Below are 23630 nucleotides of genomic sequence, written 5' to 3' on the forward strand. Positions count from 1 at the left end.
TGCAGGTTCGGCCGATCGCGGCTCCGACTGGCTGTGGTTCACCGTCCCAGGCCAATGGGGCTGCAGGAAGCAGCGGCCAGCACATCCCTCGGCCCGTGCCACTTCCTGCAGCCCCCATTGGCCTGGAGCCAGTGGGAGCCGCGATCTGCTGAACCTGCAGACATGGCAGGTAAACAAACTGGCCCGGCCCACCAGAGGCTTACCCTGGCAGGCCGCATGCCAAAGGCTGCTGATCCCTGGGCTAGAGTGACTTTAAAATGGCCTGGTTTTCTGAACGTGCCAATCACCCACCCTCTGAAAATTAAACCTACTTAAAGTGTCTCAGGTGGAAACCAAGGCACCAAAAATCACCAGTCCCTTTTGGAAATCTTGCCCAAAGTCATTTTTAACCAAATTTAATAGAGCAGGTTTTACTAAATAAATAATTCCCTTAGTTCATGATTTCGGTTGTATGCAGATATATGGAATTATGTGATAAAGCAAGACCAGTGAAGAGTCATTAACAATAAAATAGTTATGAGATGCATTAAAACTGCTCTCCACTTACTAGACCAAATTCAGCCCTTAGTTTCAGCAATCACACCAAAGGGCTTCACGTGTAAAAGTGAGGATTGGATTGGGTCTATTTGTAATGATAAAAACTTATGAACAGAAGCACATACACCCCTCTTTGCCAGGGTCAAAAGCAGTGCTTGGGAAATTTGGAATGATAAAGAATACAATTAAAATTATATAGGAGATTTACACGGGATAAAAATACACCATTAAGATGAGAATGGCCAAACAAACCTAACATGGAACACTCAGTCTACAGAATACCATGAACAGGACAAATTTATCTTTCCTGTTTATTGGTCTTCTCTAATAGAGATATTCACTACTTGGTAGTCTGGTCCATTCCACTATTGAGGCACGCTCATGCAAACTCCTTGCTTGGACCACAACCCTGCAACTGCTTATACCTTTGTGGAATCCCACCGAAGTCAATGGGGCTGTGTACAAGGGCAAGGGTTTGCCCTTAAGTATCCCACTAGTGAGATGGGATGTATGGTACCTAAATTGAGCCAGTTAAAAGCCTGACTGGTCATTTGGACAATCCACTGGTACTCCCTAGCCTCAGATTTTCTGTGAGAACATCATTCAGCCTTGAGTATTAAAGGCAGTCTTTGAAACCAAATTCTCTTCTCTGTGCACTGAGATGGCTCCGGAGTTCTCAACTGCTCTCTCTTGCTACATCTGATGTTGGGTGCAAGAAAAACAGATGGACAGCAAGACCAACATTGGATGAGTAAAAGTAACCCTGGAAAGTTTATTTACTTAGGTACACAGTGAAACAACACTTTGATTTCAAGTAGCTAAATGGGTAGAGCGTAATCATTTTCTTAGTAGGGCCACCCACGAGCACTAAGCAAGCATAAAGTGTTATTAAATGTGATAATTTCCTGAAAGCACAGAATTATTACAGAGTCAGAGTGATGACTGATTTATCTTCAGAGTTGCAAAAATATTTTGCCCATTCTTATCAATTTCCACATGAGATTCAAGACTGCAACTGGTTTGACTTTGCTTATCTAAATATTTACAGTATATCAAGCCTTTTTTTAAAAAGCAAATTAGTTTCTGATAAATTAACATTTCTTGGGAATTATTACTCCTGGCTAATTTTAAAGGTTTCCTGGCAGCACTCCTTATTGATTATCACAGCTCATAGTTACATCCAAAAAATATCTACAACCTGTTAATCTTCAAGGTACTCGTTTAATGCACTAGCTTTCTATCTCAGGAGATGTGGATCCAAATTTAGATGATCCCCTTTAAACAAACATATTGTGCACAGTCAGAGGGTAAGAAGTTTTCCATGGTACCTATTGCACTACACAAAACTTAAGCATAATTAAAATATCTCCATGCAGTATGAATCATTTAGAGGGTCATACTGGTGCTGCTTTGTCTCAAAATTTTTTTTATCACTGTTACATGACAAGGAGAGTCACTTTCTTCTAATTCTAAATAAGCAGAATTACCCCTAATGCTACTTTCTCTCTGCCTCACTGAAGAGCATCTGGCTAGGACTTTCTGTAGACCCATAGAATCATAGAAGATTAGGGTTGGAAGAGACCTCAGGAGATCATCTAGTCCAACCCCCTGCTCAAAGCAGGACTAACCCTAACTAAATCATCCCACCCAGGGCTTTGTCAAAAACCTCTAAGGATGGAGATTCCACCACCTCCCTAGGTAATCCATTCCAGTGCTTCACCACCCTCCTAGTGAAATAATTTTTCCTAATATCCAACCTAGACCTCCCCTACTACAACTTGAGACCATTGCTCCTTGTTCTGTCATGTGCCACCACTGAGAACAGCCTAGCTCCATTCTCTTTGTAACCCCCCTTCAGGTAGTTGAAGACTGCTATCAAATCCCTCCTCACCCTTCTTTTCTGTAGACTACATAAGCCCATTTCCCTCAGCCTCTCCTCGTAAGTCATGTGCCCCAGCCCCCTAATAATTTTTGTTGCCCTCCACTGGACTCTCTCCAATTTGTCCACATACTTTCTCTAGTGGGGGGCCCAAAACTGGATGCAGTACTCCAGATGTGGCCTCATCAGTGCCAAATAAAATTGGAATAATCACTTCCCTCCATCTACTGGCAACACTCCTACTAATGCAGCCCAATATGCCATTAGCCTTCTTGGCAACAGGGGCACACTGTTGACTCATATCCAGCTTCTCGTCCACTGTAATCCCCAGGTTCTTTTCTGAAGAACTGGCATTTAGCCAGTCAGTCCCGAGCCTGTAGCAGTGCATGGGATTCTTCTGTCGTAAGTGCAGGACTCTGCACTTATCCTTGTTGAACCTCATCAGATTTCTTTTGGCCCAATCCTCCAATTTGTCTAGGTAACTCTGGACCCTATCCTTACCCTGAAGCAAAGCTACCTCTCCTCCAGCTTAGTGTCATCCATGATCTTGCTGAGGGTGCAATCCATTCCATCATCCATTAATGAAGATGTTGAACAAAACCGGCCCCAGAACCAACTCCTGGGGCACTCCGCTTGATACTAGCTGCCAACTAGACATCAAGCCATTAATCACTACCTGTTGAGCCTGACAACCTGGCCAGCTTTCTATCACCTTACACTCCATTCATCCAACCCATACTAATTTAACTTGCTGGCAAGAATACTGTGGGAGACCATATCAAAAGCTTTACTAAAGTCAAGGTATATCACGTTCACCACTTTTCCCATATCCACAGAGCCAGTTATCTCATCATAGAAGGCGATCAGGTTGGTCAGGCATGACTTTCCCTTGGTGAATCCACGTTGACTGTTCTCGATCACCTTCCTCTCCTCCAAATGCTTTCTTGAATACCTGCTCCATGATTTTTCCAGGGACTGAGGTGAAGCTGAGATTCTCCTTCTTCTCTTTTTTAAAGATGGGCACTAGATTTGCCCTTTTCCAATCATCCAGGACCTTCCCTCACCATGGGTTTACAAAGATAATGGCCAATGGCTCTGCAATCACATCAGCCAACTCCCTCAGGACTCTCGGATGCATTGCATCCGGCTCCATAGACTTGTGTATGTCCAGCTTTTCTAAATAGTCATTAACCTGTTCTTTCACCACTGAGGGCTTCTCACCTCCTCCCCATACTGTGCTGCTCAGTGCAGCAGTCTGGGAACTGACCTTGTCTGTGAAGACCGAGGCAAAAAAGAGCATTGAGTACTTCAGCTTTTTCCACATCATTTGTCACTAGGTTGCCTCCCCCATTCACTAAGGGTCCCACACTTTCTCTGACCTCCTTCTGGTTGCTAACATACCTGTAGAAACCCTTCTTGTTGCCCTTCACATCTCTTGCTAGCTGCAACTCCGATTGTCCTTTGGCCTTCCTGATTACACCCCTGCATACTCAAGCAATATTTTTATACTCCTCCCTAGCCATCTGTCCAAGTTTCCATTTCTTGTAAGTTTCCTTTTTGTGTTTAAGCTCACCGAAGATTTCTCTGTTAAGCTAAGCTAGTTGCCTACCATATTTGCTATTCTTTCTGCACATCGGGAAAGTTTGTTCCTGCACCCTCAATAAGGCTTCTTTAAAATAGAGCCAGCTCTCCTGGACTCCTTTCCCCCTCATATTAGCCTCCCAGGGGATCCTGCCCATCAGTTCCCTGAGGGACTCAAAGTCTGCTTTTCTGAAGTCCAGGATCTGTATTCTGCTGCTCTCCTTTCTTCCTTTTGTCACAATCCTGAACTCGTCCATCTCATGGTCACTGCTGCTCAGGTTGCCACCCACTTCTATGTCCCCTACCAATTATTCCCTGTTTGTGAGCAGGTGGCCAAGAGAAGCATGGCCCTTAGTTGGTTCCTCCAGCACTTGCACCAGGAATTTGTCCCCAACACTCTCCAAAAACTTCCTGGATTGTCTGCTGTATTGCTCTCCCAGCAGACGTCAGGGTGATTGAAGTCCCCCATGAGAACCAGGGCCTGTAATCTGGAAACTTCTGTTAGCTGTCTGAAGAAAGCCTAGTCTACCTCATCCTCCTGGTCTGGTGGTCTACAGCAGACGCCCACCACAATATCACCCTCATTGCTTTCGCCTTTAAACTTAACCCAAAGACACTCAACAGTTTCATACTGGAGCTCTGAGCAATCATACTGCTCTCTTACGTACAGTGCAACTCCTCCACCTTTTCTCTCCCACCTGTCCTTCCTGAACAGTTTATAGCCATCCATGACAGTGCTCCAGTCATGTGAGTTACCCCACCAAGTCTCTGTTATTTCAATCACATCATAGTTCCTCAACTGTGCCAGGACCTCCAATTCTTCCTGCTTGTTCCTGCGTTTCTGTACAGGCACCTAAGATAACTAGCCGATTGCCCTAATTTCTCAGTATGAATCAGGAGGCCTTCCAAGTTGCACCCTCCTCCTTCTGTTTCCTCCTAGTATCCCACTTCCCCACTTACCTCTGGGCTTAGGTCTCCATCCCCCGGCAAAACTAGTTTAAAGCCCTCCTCACTAGGTTAGCAAGCCTGCCTGCAAAGATGCTCTTCCCTCTCTTTGTTAGGTGGATTCCATGTCTTCCTAGCAATCCTCCTTCCTGGAACAGCATCACCTGGTTGAAGAATCCAAAGCCCGGTCTCCAACACTACCTGTGCAACTACGCATTTACCTCCACAATTTGATGGTCCCTACCTGGACCTTTTCCTTCAACAGGGAGGATGGATGAGAACACGACTTGCGCCTCAAACTTCTTTATCCTTCTTCCCAGAGCCATGTAGTCTGCAGTGACCTGCTCCAGGTCATTCTTGGAAGGGCTTGATGAGTCTCAGCAGAAACTCCATCACATCCTGAATTCTAGCTTCAGGCAAACAGCACACTTCTCGAGTTTCCTGGTCTGGATGGCAGATGGATGACTCCATCCCCCTTAGGAGGGAGTCCCCGACCACCACCACCCATCTCCTCCTCTTGGGATCCATCCCACCTGGCTTCCTGGTACAGACTGAAAGATTTCCCCACAGGTCTAATTCCCTAAGGGATCAAGCTAACAGATTTTTCAGTGGCCAAACCAGAAAAAAAAAACCTGGTTCCTTGCAAACTGGAACTGAATTTGTTTTGGTTTTTCCTTGCCAAAATGACAAAAAAAAATTTGTTCGAGTGAACGAAACATTTCAAAAGTTGTTTCAAATGGACATTTTCTGAACAAATGTTTCAAATTGACATTTCATTTGCAAAATGTCATTTTGAAAGGATATGTCAAAACGGTTTATCTGAAAATGTTGAAAAAAACCAAACCCAACCCGGCATTTCTGACTTTTTTTCCCCCAGCTGAAAGTCTTTGCCAAATTTAACCCAAATTCCTAAAAAATACATTTATGGCAAATTTACAGTGCTAAAAAAAAAATTCACCCAATTCTAGTTATAAGTAAAAGTAAGTTCAGTCATCTGAGAGAATTGGTGGACTTTTCTTCAGGTGTGCTTCGTGATGGTGCATATGTTGTCAGTCAGGATTGAGATACACTGGCAAGTCATCATGGGAAAAGTCAGGCTACTCTTGCCAGCAGTATGCCTGGCTCTAAGTACTCCTATTAATCCACTTTCATGAGCATCAAACTCAGTTTTTATGAGTACCAGATTTTCCATCATGTAAAACATAGGGGAAGAGAGAGAAAGAGAAAATAATAAGGTAACAAAAAAAGTGACTGGTTCAAATAAATTAAGGATCCTCTAAACAAAGAAGGAGAAAATCCTGCAAAACTAAAATTTCCCATAAAGTTCTGGAGGTATCATTACATTTTAAACCTGCTTGGAAAACAGTATTTATTTAGAAGGACAGAAAAGAAATCTTGATACATCCTACAATGCGTTGAATTCCATTATCATAAGCATTACTCTTGCAATGACATTGTAGCACAGAAAACACCAATTGGTTGAGGCTGTGAGATCATGCCTATAAGCACTGCTCTTGGATGCTCCTACTGAGTATACTGAGGGAAAACACATCACCCAGAAGGGGGTGAGAGGGTGTGCTGGCTTTCAGTGGGGGCCAGGTGAGGACGGGGGTGGGAAGAAGAACCTGTCTACCACCCCATCACCTCAAAGGAGAAATGGATTGTGCCTAATTTGATAGGGCTTTAATAGGTTTATATGGATACAATATGTATAATAATTTACAAACTTGCCAGTATACTGAAAAGTGTGAAATATTTTTTATATAGGGATGTGTGAACCCGTACAAGAAAGAGGAAAGCCCAAATTTCAGCCACAATCTTGAAGTGAACCCAATTCCCTTTTCTAGATTGAGATGGTATCTCAAACTCCTCCCCAACCCTCAAGAGGCCTGTTGGCTTCACTTTGCTAACATTCTTCTACCATTTGCAGCAAACATTTGGCCATAATATGCTGGCTCAGTTGCTGTCTTAGTCACAATGAGTTCTGGGGCTTCCCAGGAGCTGCAGGGATGAGAGAGCACAATGCATTTTAGGGCACAAGATCTTGGGCATGCCTAGATATTAAGTTTAAATATTGTCAAAATACAACATTGACAATCAGCACTGATAGAGAGAAACCCTGGTCCAAAGTTCTCCCTTGCTTTAGGGCATAAAGCTGTCTTATCGCAGGCTATGCCATGCACAGGCTAACATGCTGCAGAACTGAGCTCCACAGGGACTTTCTGTGCAGGCAGTGGATATGGGCAGGATGAGGACATGATACTGTTTGGGTCCATACACTGTGCATCCATTGGTCCCTGGCCCCATGAAATAGTTGAGCAGTAGGCCACATCCCCTTCTTCCCCTGTACTGTGCAATAGCTGCCACAATCCACATGCCTGAGAGCTGCTATGGGATTGGGTGGATGAGTCTGTTTGTCCACATAGTATAGTTCATGCAGATATCTATGGAAATATTTGGACTAAGGCCCAGATCTCCTGATCCTGAGTCACGTGCTTTAGGTTACCTCAGGCTTCATTCTATGGAGTCACTGTGAAGCCTCACAAAATCAGAGAAATTCAGATAAACACCTAACTTTATGAACGCTTAAGTGAACGAAACCTTTGAATCTCTTGAACGTTGTCCATCACTATTTTCTACCGAGTGTACTTGGTTTTGTGGTTATTTAGACTCAGATAAACACTTCCTCTTACCTAGGAGATTTTATACACTTATATGTTGAACCACAAAAGGTGAGTTGTCTCCAAATGTTTTAATTATTAAACTGTTAGTATAACTGAAATTGTGTAGCAAACTATAAAGGGTTTTGGTCAATCCATTTTGTGGTCCCTAGCAATGTCCTAAGCTTCTTCCTTGCAAGCACAGGTTGTACAACATACTGATTTTCTGCATAGTCACATACCTATGAAGTCCTGGATTAAACAGCAAAATATATTTATTTGCACTGCTTTGAAAAATAGTCGTTCACATAAGAGCTCATTTCAAGCCTGGGTAGCACTGAAAATTTTTAAATGTGAAATGGAGAATTCAGTGAGCTATGAATTTAATGTTCATTAACCTGGCATTTCAGGATCTATAGGAGCTGTAACTCGAGTACATCTTTGGATACATATTTTATACGATAGCAAATAAGTGTTAAATGTAAGCAGAAGAGGACAAAATCCACTCAAAAGGAATCATTCATAAATAATGTTTTCACAAAGACAAGTGAGGAAAAGAGGTCATGTTGGGATTACCCAATCAATAATTCATGTGGTTAATGACTGAATTATCACGTCAAGCATAACGAGTAGTCATTTTAAAATGAACAATAAACCCTTATTTTACTGTAATAATCTAAACCACCTAAGTACGAGAATCATCTTTAAAGCTAACCAACACTGCAGATAGCTTAACGATACTTACATCACTTTCATGGCCTTCTCGCAGATTGTATGTGAGATCATGCTGAATGTCTTCTACAAATTTGTGAGCATACTCCGGGTAAAGATCGAGCACTTCAAAGAGTCCTTTGAGGATAATGCATTGGAGATCACAGTAGGTTAGAGCTTTAACATCTGCATTTGTTTTAATAACTTGGTCCTTAATTGAGAGGTTTGCTCCAATTAAATCTCCTTTACCTAAAGGAAAATATGCAAGTTATTTCAAAAGAATAAATACTTGACTCTTCTGTTGAAACAGAGGGCCATTTAACATTAACTGCTAAAACTTAAAAGCCTGCTGCTGCTACTACACAATTTCATTCCTAACATTTTAAAGACATCCATGATCTGATATTTAAAAGCTTTCTCGATTTTTGCAGGTGCAATATTACATCTGCATCTACAATTGGTGGAAGGTACAAATGCTAATCTCCAGATGTGTAACTACCTTCTTGAAGGGAGCAATATAGTAATTAGCTATACAAATATAAGTGTTTGCACCAGCAATTAGTGACAGGTGCAATTTTGTGTCTGCAAAAGTAGAGGCTCATGCATAGACCCTCTGTCAGAAAGGAGGAAAATTGACAAAGGTATTTATAATCAAAAAGGAAGGGGCTCTTTTAAGTAATTTTTTTTTACTTAGAATTTGCCTGGTGAATGATTTGCAATGTACTATGTGTCATTGTATACCTTACCAGTGTACTGTTGCAAAACAAGGAATTTAGTTGAACAAAATTCCTGACTGTCAATAAAAAAAACGAATTGATTCTCAAGCCATTATACCTTCAGATATAGGCACAACTGCCTTTGAGTCACACACATATTAAAGGGCACAACTGATCCTGAGAGCATGGAAATTTTATGGTGAAATGTTCAGAAATATTTGTACATATAAGTAAAAGACAGTATTTCAAATATGAAATTCCATTTAGTTGGTAATTCCAAATGGATATTGCACTGGAATGCTTAACTTAAAAGAGTTTAAAAAAACAACAACCCCCAACCAGAAGTTGCTTAAAGCAGATCAGTTTTGCTTTCTATTGCTCCTGCATATTTGCTATAAAGATCGAGATGTTACAACATTCTGTTTTCACAAGTTCCTACAGTAAACCCAGTAGGGACTGATCCACATTTACATAAGATTACATTACTCTGCTCTGACAGCATAAAAGGAACCTAAATGTATTTTAAGAATGGAGTAAAGTGCCCTTAGTGTAAATGGTAATCAGGACCAATTGTGTTTATGATCCGAATGGTAAACATAATAGAAGATACAACACCACACCAACACAAATATTTTGCTATGATTTCACTGCATTATGTTCTAATGGCAACTCAATCAAAAGCAATATAAAACTAAGCAAAATGATATGTTGACTTTGTGACTGATATCACCAGCTTTTTAGACTAGATTTTCCTGATTATATTCCTGAGAGGGCAGGCAAGGTTGTCCCAGTATATATAAACAAGGACGCTAGTTAAAAAGCTATTCTGAATTTACCAAAACTGCTTTCAAATATACTAATCAGAAATTCCTCAGGTGTGTGAACATTTACTATGATGAATCTGTAAACCATCTGGACTAGATCTCAAAGTTTAGGACTTTTAAATTCAATAATACCAGCTGGGAAAAAAATACAATTTATGTTACAAGATTACCGTATATTCCTTTTCAAGTGAAACCTTAAAGAGTAAACATTGTAGATAGAATGCGGAAGACACAACTATCACAAAAATAAAATGAGCAAGTGCAGGGTACACCAACATTTGCCATTTAAACAGATGTCATCATGTAAGTCAGTCTAAGCAGCTCTTCTCTTTTCTGATTGGAGAACAGAATTGCTTGTGTGGATTTATGTGGAGACATCTGTTTGATAGTATCTCTCTGTCATTGCAGCCTTATTCACAAATTCATTTGGTTGATGGAATGATTCCCCAAACATTTCTGGCTAACCTTTTAAAACATAAATCGAATATGTATATTTATATAGCATGTCCTTTCAGCATTAAAATATATTTCTTTACTTAAAGACCCCATATTCAAACTATAAATCAAACTGATTATATCAAGCGGAACCAAAATAAATAGCTATATTGTATTAAATTATCTAATGTTGTATTAGCTGTATTGTACTGTATTGCTAATGAAAACATATCAACAAACTCAAAGACCACTCTATTGGAATTACAAGTAGAATATAAATTATAAAATTATAGGCCATAATTTATAAATTAGACCAGACAATAATCCACTGTTTTAATGATGAATTTATCTCCTGGATTACTTCACATTGACAGTATAGTCTCATGAGGGCAGTATAGGTTTGATGTATATACATCTGCTATAAGTGTTAATCAGACTTAATTGAGGAAGTTCCCATTCACTGTGATAAAACTTTAATCCACACTGTTATAACTCTGTTTTCTAATTATGATTTCATTAATTTCATGCAGAAATCCTCTAATCCTTTGTTGTTGTCTCTATTGTGCAATGTTTTGATTAACGTTTTCAGAAATTCCTAAGAACGGAAGCATTAATGAAACCTTAATTCCACTCTGGGCAACTCCTGACCTTTTGTTATATTTAACCTTATCATTTCTCTACACCCTATTTTATAGCATTGGTTTAGCTGATCCAATAAATGCTAGCCATTTTTAAACTTCCTAATTACAAATGAGTAATGGTCTGGAGTGGCTTGGATTGTCAATTTAATGGAATTAAAGGGTTATAAAACAAACAAAAGATGTATTATAGTTATTTTCTTAAAAAAACTAACCCCTAAATATACAATAATAAAAAAAATAAAGGAAATTCAATTATAAAGACTAGAGATCAGTAATGTCAAGGGTCTAACACAGGCCTACAAAAATAGGAAGTAAAGCAGAAAGTAAATATTTGTTTTGTCTCTATATTGTATGACTATTCAAGGCTGTGACACTTACATTCTAAATACATTCTGAAATTACAAAAGAGGTTTAACAACTCACATTAAATAATACTTTGCACTTATAGCACTTTTCATCTGGAGATATCAAAGTGCTTTACAAACACTGAACTATATAAGTCTGATGGGTCTGATCCAAAATCCACACGAGTCAATGGGAGTCTTTTCATTGACTTTAATGGGTATTGGATTGGGCCCTATTACTGTAATTACTTGAGACATGGGGAAGTTAACAGGTGACTTGTCCATGAACATACAGCAAACCAGTGGCTGATCCCATAATAGAACCTATTTCCACTCTCTGCTCTAGCTATTAGCTCCCTTGAAAGCTGATAGCAAAGATAAGCTTAAAAAATAAGACTGTTTTTAACTCTATAGCCTTACTAGAGATGGATCAGGATATATAGTGCTACATTGATTTGGGTTAGGGTTAGGCCATGACTTTAGGTTTGGGTTTAAAGCTGAATTATGCCTGTGGGTTGGGATTAGATTTAATGGCGCCAACATCTTGAGAGCTATTTTCTTGAGATTTTTGCCTCGAATAATGAATTATTGTAAGATCACCACTCATGCGACTTGGGCCTCTTCTGAACCAAAAATAGGTTCCTTCTAGTCTTGTATCTAACTCAGAATGAAAACCTTAGGGATATTTGTGTTGCATGTACAGCAGATCTAGGGACCTGGTTTTGCCTCATCTCTCATCAATATTGCTAGGACACACTCATTTATCAGTTAGCAGTGGTCTAAGTGTTATCTGGAGATGATTGTTTATCTTTGTTAACATTTACCTTTACAGTATTGTCTGCATTAGAGGACCATTCATTTTCTTTGAAGATGTTAAACATCAACCTACCAAGAATTGCCAGCACCATGCTATCTTTCAGTACTTCCATGGAACCTGAGCACACAAAATAGATAGCCTGCAAGGCATCTCCCTGCCGGAGGAGGTACTCCCCAGGAGCACAAAAGGAGGTTTTGATATGCAGAGACAGAGACCTGAGGCAACCACGGCTGGCACACTCAAAAAGGGACAGCTGCAGAATCTCCTTGTTCAAGTGCATGGTGATGTCTGAGCGCAGCTCATCTGGAAAGTCTTTTAAAAGCTGTCCAAAAAGGGAAAATGAGATTGATGTTAAGTGTAAAATAATTTATTTTACCTTTTTGCATAAATGATCTGAGTTACTGGCAATATACACAAAGCCTTTATTCTTAGGTTTTCTCTTATGTATATATGTTTAAAGTAAAATACACATTATGGAGGGCCAAATCTTGCAGTCCTTAGTTAGCTCTCACTGAGTCTTTACACCCATTGATTTCAGGGATAATTTATAATATATCAAGGGCTTTTTTGGTAATTAAAAATATATTTGTACTACAAGTTTATCTTTTGCACAAAACCCACACACAATTCTTGCAGCTTTTTGATAGAAGAAAATTGGCTATTTTGTAGAGCTTGTGTGTTCTTCGTGGCAACAATGCCAGGCACAATGACTCCAACTAGAAATAAAACAACAAATAATTCATGCCAGGCCTATATGGCATTAGCAGAAAAAAGGGATAATTTTGTTGAGCTGCAATAGAGTCCTCTTAAAATGTTCATATCATGTATCGTGTGAATGGGAGATAGGCATTTTAAATAGGAAGCTGCAAATCATAGCTGCAAAGGAAGGGAAAGGTCGATTAATGTATTTCCATTTAAACTGTGTTTGCTGTTTTAATCATGGATTTTTACCCTGAATATCACACCCACCCAGCCCAAGGAACCCTAACTGCAAAAAGTGTTACTGTGGTCCAGATCCTGAGATCCTTAATTAACCCTTATTCAGGCCTATATTGCCCACTTCTGTGGTAAAACCCATGGCAGTGGTTATGAGGGATCAAACTTCCATAAGGTTCCCCCTTGCAGAGTTCCCTCTATGATGTTATATTGGGCGTTTGGTGGAAAGGGGGATAGTGATGAGGTGGAATGAGGTGCAAAACCCTGGTGAAGACAAAGGGTGGATACTTCTTCCTAGTTTTTCCTCAGTCCTAATTCAGGCAAGCTCCCACTGTAGTTTTGAGTCTGGTTCTGTCGTCACTTACATCAGTTTCTCAACAGATCTAGTGTAGCAGAGGAAAATTAATTAGTACATGTTTCTGCTCAGATGTTTTTTTTCATATAGGGGTGGCATAAAAATTGATGAAATGTTCTCCTTTCTTCTACCAACGTACCACAAGATATTTTTTTTGTGGGTGGGGGGAGGGGAGGGAATGAAGAGACTTCGAAAAAGTGCTAAAGTAACTTTTTGAAAGTCAATAGGAAGAAGTAACTAGCATTTGTTCCTCTGAAAATCTCCCAGTATTTACCTAAGTCACTCAGCACTGGTGAAAATCCCACCCCTTGTGTTTTGAAGAAAACTTCATAAGGAATGTTCTGAAACCAAAATCTTCACATTTATTTCTATATTGTTTTTGGAGGCTATTGAGTTTTGTAAGGACACATGTTCTAATGACAATGAAATGTCCAACAGGAATGGTTTGTTCAAACAAGCATTAGGCCAAGGAAAGTCATTATATCCTATGGAGTAAAATAATAAACAATTTAGTTAAGTCATATTTAAAGAAACCACCAGAATTCTCTCTCTAACTTTCACACTCATATTACTCTTCTTCAGTAATTAGTTAACATTCAAAAATATGTAAGTAGTAATAAGTATATTTTAGATTCAAATAGTTCCTTTCAGCCTAAAGGATCCAACCATGTTTCATAACCTCTGTACAGACAACATCCATGAAATGCAGACACCTATGTACAAAAGGTTGCAAACAGTGAAGAGAGGGTAATGATGAAGGAAGTAGTAATTCTGGGCAAGAACAGGGAAGAAATCCCTACTCTTAGGAAAAGTGCCATGGATACTTTAACATTTGGTGCAGGACAGAAACACCTCTGTTTCAGGGCATCATCAAAAAGACCCCTGCTGAATGGTACTTCAATGCTTCCAAATAATGGTGGGCATAGGTGGCCCTGCTGAAATTTGAATTTGTAGTTTCAGGGAGTCTGATATTCCCAAACAGATAGTTAAACAACCTACATATTCCCTCTGGGATAACAAACTCAACTTTATTCCTTATACACATTCTTTCCGATGTGTGACTTCACATAAAATTTCAGAATAAAACCATCTTCACAAAAAAAAAAACAATTAGAACAAATCTAAGAAACCAATGAAAGCCACTCTTTGATTATTACCTCATTGGAATCGATTCCATTATTGACAGACCAGGTGGTTTGGAAATATTCAAGCATCCTCTGCTTTAACTGCTGTGGCAGGTGATGGACCCGTATAAAGTCCTTTAGATCCTTGGTTCTTGTGTGATAAAGGGACCATCTGGAGTACATCCTCTGAATTATAGCAGTCACATTTCCGAACACCAAGGCATGCATCAAAGCTGGGGAGAACAGAAATTATGTACAACGGGATGCAGTGACTTTGCAGATTATGGTTAAAATACAATATAGAAAATATTATGATAATTTCCCCAGAATCCAAACTTTCACTTATAAATAGGCAAAATGAAGTTTTAGAGAACGCAACACCTTCTGAAATATAGAGCAGCACTTCAATAATAAAACTCTTCAGTAAATATGGCTACTCTGATGGCACGTTAACCAAACCAGAGAGGAGATAGACATGGCATATCAGAACTTTTGTACAAAAAAAAATATAAAATTATGTCAGAATGAATGCTGACATGTGCTGTTATCTGACTAGAGATTAAAACCAAACTCAGGAAATAAATTTGTTTTGAAAGCCATTTAGAAACTTTCTATTAAGGCAAAGTTGCAATAAAATATTACCATATTACATTGTACATTACTTAATCAGGATCACATTAATATTAAAAGAACGTGGGCTAAAGACTCTGGCTTGCTGGGTGGGGAGCCCTTCTACTCTGAGTATGATTTAAAAGGGTGACCAAATTTCTTTGTATCTATCCTCTTTTTGGCACTTCCCTTGTGTAGCTACTTGGTGTGAAATCTTTGGTGCGAACGCCTGTGGTGTTCGTGATTCAACTGGAGCTGGTGGAGGTGGCAATGTCATCTGGGTCCCTCTCTGGCTGGGACATCTCGCAAGACTAGGACAAAGAAGGTTTGGGGTCCCAGGAGATGGTGGAAGTAGCAGACATGATGGTGAAGCTGACGTCAGTAGCCAATTTTTCTCATTCTTTAAGGACCTCAAAATGGACTGACCAGCTCCTCATTATGTTGTCCACCAGTTAGGTCTAATTTCCAACACACCACTTTTTGGCTCATTGATTTCTGGTCCCACACTTCTCTTGTTTACCAGGCATGCTCTCAACACAGTCATTGAGTTTTATCAGTAGGCCATTCTAGCTATGTCTACACATGTCCATGCACATGGTTGTGCAATAACCTCCGTATTGTTCATATCTAAACTTCAGAACCACATGTCTGAAGGCAAGTGGAGGATGAATAAGCTACCATGCCTGTGGGGTGTGGGTAAAGTACACACTTCAGGCTGTGGCATGGCCTCATATCCATGCCAGTCTGCGCTGTGGTCAGGAGTAAGGGGCATGTACTAGGTCTCCAGTTTCAGTAATCCTCCACCCCCATTCCCACAATGCACTGAACTCTTTTAGTCCTCACCTTTACCCAAACTACAAAGATCCCAGTCCCCCCATTTTCTTGGGTAATAGTGAGCCGCACTGACCACATCAGAACAGCTTTCAGCTGCACTGTTTTGACCAGTATAAGTGAATATGGATCCTGCTCTGAGAGCAGCTGCCTACCCTGCCAACCACACCTGCATGCTGACCAATGTGTGGTCAGAGTACACCATCCTCCATGACTTCCTGGAGCAGTAGGAACATACAACTTTATTGGTTAAGTTTCAAAGAGGCTGGAGCAGGTGGGCATTGAGCGGGCTCTGTCCTAGTAACGGGAATGCATCAAACACTTAAGGATCCTGTACAAAAAGGCAAACTCCTCCAGTAATTGCTCCAGATGGACTTGTACATGCTCTTTCTACAACAAACTGGCCCAGGCGTTGTCAAGGGTTCCCAGTACAAAGCTTCAGTGGCTCAAGACCCCCTCCTCAACTCCATCAGCCTTATCATTCAACAGGAGGCCAGGGTGAGGAGGCAGCAGGGAACACAGAGAATGCTCTGGAAGAACCAGAGGATGAGGTGCATGTGGTTTTGCACCTCTACCGGGAGTAGCCAATTAAGGAAGGCCCCCCCCGGCAATGATTCTGAGGAAGGCCTCGAGCTGCAGCAGGAACCAGAACCCAAGGCTGACAAGTAACGAGTCCTCCCCATCAATATCTCCTCTTGCTCTGGTGCTAAATTCCTGATTTTAAGCCTGGCCCCCACTCTGCTTTGACACTTACATGGTTCTCAAGCATGGAAAATCTACAAATAACTGGTTTTACTGATTTCCGATAAACCACTATTGTACATTTGACAGAAGCTATATCTGAAAAAAAAACCAGATTATTAAAGAAAAATCATTGTACCCGTTGTCTGTGCATTTCTTGGCCGGCACACAGGCAGCGATGGTCCTAAGGATGCAGACCAGGAGAAGGGAGGGGGCGGTTTATAAAGGTCCTGGTTGGGGATGTGACAACAACTGTAGAAAACCTATAGTTGTTTGTCTGAAGTTAGTAACAGCTGTCTTTCATCCCTTGGAAGATAACTGTTTTAGTGTTTTTATCACCTCTCTCCGCCTGATCTTATCTTTCCCTTAGAAACAGGAGCTGTGTGGAACAGAGGACTGGTGGTAGAGAAAGTGTTAGGTCCAGGAAGGGAACATTCCGGCTATCTGTGGAAAAAGTAATCACAGTAGCCCTTTCTTCTTTGTGTAAGCAGGGGAATGGTCCCGCTATTATGGGGAAATTTCCTGGCTTATACACTACCCCGGTGAAGTGGGCTAGCGAAAGGATCTGAGGCCTCGCTCCCACTTCCTTTACCCGGAGGCCTGCCTGACCTCAAGGACTCCCCTTCCACACTCCTGTGTCGCAGAGTCCTCGTAACCCCAGCAAGGCTGGGCCCAGGATTCCTGGGGGACTTGACCCCCAACCTTGTTGTGGTAACTTCGGACAGGGGCGAGGGTGTCCCCACTCTGGGGTACTCTCTCTGCACTGGATGCTTCCCTGACCCACTGATCATTACATACAGTTCAAAGCAAATACAATTTCTCAAACAGCAATCGATTTAAAATAATAAGGAAAAAATGGGAAAGATTAAAGGGAAACATGTCACCCTGCTCTGTGGCATGGGGACATCACAACCAGTGTCTCTGGACTGTAAGGGAAGTTCAGTCTGTTCCTCACAAATTTCAGGCCCCTTCTCAGGCCCTGGGTGTGCTGCAGGAATGCTGCGAGTCGGACACTTGCTCTGGAAGGGGCCACACGCTCTCAGGCTCTACGTGGCAGGACCCTTTTTCCCAGTGTCGCCCCCGCCCCGTCGGGGTTACAATCCCACTCCAAGTAATAGCCTGCAGGGCCTCTTGGCTGGAGGCATCTCACTGCACTGGGCCCGTGGCCCAGGGTCCCCCTCGCTCTCCCCAGCTGCTCACCGCACTCGGCTCTGGACTGCTTCAGCCTCAGCTCCGGCTCTACCACTCTGCCTCAGCACGGCTGCTGCTGCTGCTCTGCCCCCAGCTCCCTGGGCTGTCTCTCTGGCCCCTCTGGCTCTGGTTGCTACAGCTCTGCTCCTAGCACAGGTCTGCTTTGTGAGCTGCTTCTGCGACTCTAATCCCAGCACTGACCTGCTTCCCGAGCTGCTTTTCTGGCCCCTCTGACTGGCACGGCTCTGCTCCCCAGCTCAGTGTGAGCCCCTGCTTTCGCCTCAGGTCAGCCCCACTCTGTCTGACCCAGGCAATTCCAGGTTACATGGAGGATGGGACCCCCCTGGCCTCTTGACTCCCTGATTAGCCTGCCTGCCCTGTCAATCAGGCTGACTAGGAGCATTGGCCTCTTCCCATTGTTCCTGGGGACTCTCAGTCTCAGGGTCCTGATTTCCCATCGAACCCTTCCCCTTTCTTTTGGTACTGGGAGCTAGCTAACCAAAACACCCCCACTGAGTTTTAGAAAGAGGAGAACAGTCCCCTTACATTTGGAAGATTACAAAATTTTCACCGTCCCTGTCTATGGCATCTGCCCTCTCCTCGCACTGAGTCATGTTGCACAAGCCAGGGAAATGGGAATGGGAGAATCATAGAATATACAGCTTGGAAGAGATGTCAGGAGGCCATCTAGTCCAACCCCCTGCTCAAAGCAGGACCAATCCCCAATTTTTGCCCAAGATCCCTAAATGGACGCCTTAAGGATTGAACTCATAACCCTGGGTTTAGCAGGCCAATGCTCAAGCCACTGAGCTGTCCTTCCCCCCTGAAAGATCTAGTCTGACGCTTGTATAAATACAGTGAGGTGTCCCTCCGCAGTGGAGAAGCAAGGGGATTGAGGTGCGCTCTCTTTCCCTGTTCATGTCTTTGTTGTTAGGCAGGCACAGGGGCAGGATTTTCTGGTGATGCTGGCAGGGGAGGGGCAGTGTTTGTGGTTCACATCTCCTTTTGCATGGAACCTCTGTATGTTAGCTGAATATATAATGAATTTCCAGTTGAACTGCCTCTGAGTCTTTTAATCGCATTTAAGCAAATTTCTGGTGTAGCAGAAACTCCAGCTGGAGTTTGAGGTTCAATGGCAGTGTAAATCTGCTTGGTCAACCTTTGTAGTTAACCAAGCCCATCCATTCAGCAATATGTAGGGAGTGACCATTAGCAGAAACATCTTGCTTGCATAAACTGTTGGATTTCCTCCACAGGACTAGAAAGCCACCTCTCTTTTCCATTCTGTTACCTTGAAAACTGCTATGTTCTCCAAACGTTGGCCAGCCTTTAAAGAAGAAATTTCAAACTGGTAACATAGCCCTCAAAATGAACTGCCACCCACCTCTCCTTGAGATCCTATGAAAATTTTATCATTTAAAAAAAAACATTAGAAGATGTATCTTACCATTCGGAGCCTCTGCTATATTCTTATGGGCTGCAAAAGTTGTCTGAGAACCAAGGACAGTCTAACAGTCACATTACTGGAATGCTGAAAAGTATCAAAGTTGTGGCTTTCTACAGCTAAGTTATGTTATCTGGGGAGATTTCTTGGCATCTTCCAAAGGAAACAAATATAATGCTATCCTTGTCTTTGAACTGGCACGACCTTCAACTCCTGAGAGGAAAACCATTGCACTAGGAGGCAGGAGCAGCACCCCAGAGACATCGAAGGCAAATGGAGGAGGATGCTGGAGGACTGCTTTATTGGCCTGGATGGGAGGAACGAGGGGCAGATTGAAAAGGAGTACTTGTGGCACCTTAGAGACTAACCAATTTATTTGAGCATGAGCTTTCGTGAGCTACAGCTCACTTCATCGGATGCATCCGATGAAGTGAGCTGTAGCTCACAAAAGCTCATGCTCAAATAAATTGGTTAGTCTCTAAGGTGCCACAAGTATTCCTTTTCTTTTTGCGAATACAGACTAACACGGCTGTTACTCTGAGGAGCAGATTGAGTTCCTTAGGGCAGGGGAGGATCAGGCTCTTCTGTAGGAAGTTGCATTAATTAACTGAGTCATGGAACAGGAAGCATGCATTACGGTAGGGGTAACCAATTTTTTTTTTTGTCAAGATCCACATTTCTTGGTCCAGGTATAGTCAAGGTCTGGACTTCAGAGAAGAAAATACAAAAATAATAACAATAATGTTAATAATAACTAAATAAAAAGATTTCACAGTTGGCTTCCTCTGCATTAGAGGATGGGAGCATTCCCTAATGGTGAGGTTCATAGAACTGGTGGCCAAATGAGTTTGTGGTCTGCCTGTTTCCATGGCCACTGCATCTGTCCTTGAATCATTGCTTCCTCTGACTACCACTCCGGATGCTACCGAGGCGTAGGACCCAACCCTTTCCCCCATTCCCTGAGTAACCCCCATTCCCTGAGTAACCAGGAGGAGCCTGCAGAACTCCTAGGACCATACCCTCCCCACTGGCTCCTGAAACCCCTCACAGGGGGTCCCCTGAGCATCCAGGAGGGGAAAGATGAATCTGTAGGACTCCCTGGATTCCACCAATTGCCCCACCAACAGCTTTTCCCTGTTGTTACCTCTTTTCAAAGGGAGGGCAAGGAGACTTGTGCAGAGCCATCAGCCACAACCACTCCCCCCACCAGGTTCAGAAAAATCCAAATCCTGAGGATACACACGAGGAATGGGGAAAGTGCCGTCAGTGTTATGTGCTTACAGAAAGCACTACTTCTTCTAAACGCAACAGAACTCACAACACAGAAAATGGATAGATAAATGTCTTTAGGGCTTGGTTCACATGCAGAAAATCAAAACACAACTCAAGCATCTGCCATTACCCAATGCTTAAATGACCTCTTCTCTGACCACCTCCCCCCAGCCTTGAGCATTTTTAACCTTAGTAGCTCCATAAACAACTGCTATATGCAGGTAGCAATGCTGACAAAGAATGGTTAAAGGAAAAAAGAATGCTTGCACACCCACAAAGCAAATGTTAATGAGGTCATTAAGAGAGATTCACGGCTCCAAACAGAGGTTTGTAAACAAGTGTGAATAGTGAATTCAGAAGCATTACAACTCAGCAGCCACCCTCTACAGCACAAACCAAATGCTCAGGCCTGGTCTATGGTACAGAGTTAGGTCAAGGTAAGGCAGCTTAAATCGACCTAACTCTGCAAGCATCTATGCTAAAATGTCTCTCCCGTCAATGTAACTTGCACACTACACTGACTTAACTCCATCTCCACAAGAGGTGTAGAGTCAATTTCGATGTAGTTAGGTTGACACAAGTGTCAGTATAGACACTGCATTGTTTAGATCAAATATTGCTGCCTTTCAGAAGCCATGCCACAATGCCCCACACTGACAATTAAATCGGTGCAAGTGCTCCTGGTGAAGATGTACACCACTGACACAAGGAGAATAGTGTGGACATGCAAAAGTGATTTAATTACTGTGGTGGCTGTACATCAATGTAATTTAGGTCGACATAATTCTATAGTGTAGACATACCCTAAGGTGAAAACCAGTGGAGGTGACTATGACAGGGCGTGACTCATCACAGTGGCGCCTCCTGCTGGCTGTCCTGGGGATTAGCTCTGCAGGTCGGTATGCCCTCTCCTGATGGTGGCTTGCCCGCTGTCACATCTGCTCTCGGACCCACATCACTGCAAGGCATCTGCTTCACAACACAGCCCTCTGGCCTTCTCATCCTTCTGGGGGATAGTACTGCAGTCCAACTGTCCAGCCACTTCCCCCAGGGTGAGTGTGTGTGGTGGGGAACCAGGGACCACCCACTGCTCCAGATCCCAGACCTGGGAACCCCTAAACCACAGTCACCTACTGCATTCCTTTGTCTCGACTACCACTGCATTTCTCTGGGCCACTTCCCCTACTCAATCTCAACAAACAGAGCTCCATCTTTACTCCCCAGGTCCCTGGCCTGCACTGTCCAAGGTGCTACAGGGTTGCAGCCTATTTGGGATACACTCTTATCTCCTCAAGCTCCCAGCAGTGACTGACTGGCCCCATAGCTCCTTTTCAGTGAGTCCACTGGGCCTGATTGGCTGCTCTGTGCTGTGTCTCTCCTATTGGCTCCTTCTTGGCCAGCCTCCTTAGGGCTTTATTAATCTTGTCCCTGCCAGTGTGGGGCGAACACCCCATCACACTGCTGTTATAATGGTTTGTAATGTGTGAATTGTCACAGGAACAAATGACTAATGATCTTTGACTGTAGGGGAACAAACCCTCACAAAGATATGCAGCCCCACAAGTATGTGCCACTATTCCCCCCTATGCTTTTCCAACAACTGCACTGGGTGTGAAGGTGTCCTTCAGCAAAAGCAGATGTCATCCTGTGCCTCCTGTTCCAAGGTATGTGCACACATGGCATCCCTAATTTTCCTCATCTGCTGGGAAACAGGACCAGTGTGCATGTGGGTGGGATCCAGCTGCTTGTACACAGTCGGTAAAGCAGACTTTTCCTGAGCATACTCAGGATGGAAGCACTTCTCTTTACCCTCACAAATGTTATGGCGTGTGCAACGGGTGACAGTTTTATCAACAATGTTCACCATATTGGCCTCCAGACAGGTGTATAGCACCAATGAGATTTCAGCCTCTCAAACGTGCACTCCATGATCACTCTGCAGCTACTGAGTTTGTAACTGATTTCCCTTTTTCCAGAATCACTGATGGCATGGTATAATTTCATGAATCAAGTTAGAAGCAGGTATGCAGTGTCCCCCCAGTATAACAGTTGGCACATGTTATGCTGTCTGCAGCGGCTCGTGACTGTGAATGCAGGGCAGACTGTTAAAAACTACCTCAGGGCAGACTGTTAAAAACAGGGTAGACACCCCAAACTGGTGGAATATATATATTCAGGTTGCTTCCAGTCCCAATAGACCAGTCAATTACCCTAGGTCAATTGGTACCCTAGATCTTACACCAAATACAATACTTGTCATAAACTATCTAAAGGTTTATTAACTAGGCAAAAGAAACAAGAGTTATTTACAGGTTAAAACAGGAAAACATATATACACAAATGAGTTGCCATTTATGACTCCTAAAGATGACAGAGATATAGTAATCTGTCCATTCAAAAGGTCTTTCAGGGCAGACCTGGACTGACCCTGGGGATTCTCTCCTTTAGTTTAGTGTCTTTGTCTCTGTGAAAGTTCAAACAGCAAAAAGATGATAATTTTTCTTGTGAGGCATTTTTGTATCTTCTTCCCTCAGAAATCAAGCTGATAGCAACAGTTTCCATGCAGGTCCCTTCTTCATCGAGGGGTGGGGGTGGGAGGGAATGCACTTAAGAGCATTTGATCCTTAATCTCACATAACAGTTCATTTGCATGTAATGAACATGATTTAATAACTTCTTGTCAGAGACCATCATTTGCATTATACAAGGCTTATTTCTGTTTGACGAGTCACAGTCACAGAGGTTTACAATACAAATGCTTGCTATGTATAATATGGGGGATAGCTAAGTGAGAACAATACATGCAGCATCCCACAAGCATTTTATAAAACACTAAACACATTCTTATCAATTTAACATCTAATATTTATTTTGATAACACTAACACACAAGTAAGCAAGACTGTTTTTTAGCTATGCATTTGTTAGTGTTCAGTGAGACCTGGGGCCTTGACATGAGCTGGCATCTGGTCTGCCAGCCTCAAAGCACAGACACACCATAGACAGCCATACCATTTCTTGGAAATAAAGTCCCTTCT

General features: G+C 42.3%; 1 protein-coding gene across 1 annotated transcript in view; it reads right to left on the minus strand.

The window, feature by feature from the left end:
• The window catches only part of KCNH8 (potassium voltage-gated channel subfamily H member 8), a 369341-nt gene that overhangs the window by 54612 nt on the left and 291099 nt on the right, over positions 1-23630 (minus strand). Inside the window, exons 9-11 of the mRNA XM_077809313.1 lie at positions 14539-14738; positions 12163-12412; positions 8348-8562 (exon numbers count right to left, since the gene is read on the minus strand). Of these exons, the coding sequence (XP_077665439.1) occupies positions 8348-8562; positions 12163-12412; positions 14539-14738 (665 nt within the window). The remainder of the gene's footprint in view (positions 1-8347; positions 8563-12162; positions 12413-14538; positions 14739-23630) is intronic.

The sequence above is a fragment of the Eretmochelys imbricata genome, chromosome 2, assembly GCF_965152235.1.
Source record: "Eretmochelys imbricata isolate rEreImb1 chromosome 2, rEreImb1.hap1, whole genome shotgun sequence".
Classification (NCBI taxonomy): Eukaryota; Metazoa; Chordata; order Testudines; family Cheloniidae; genus Eretmochelys; species Eretmochelys imbricata.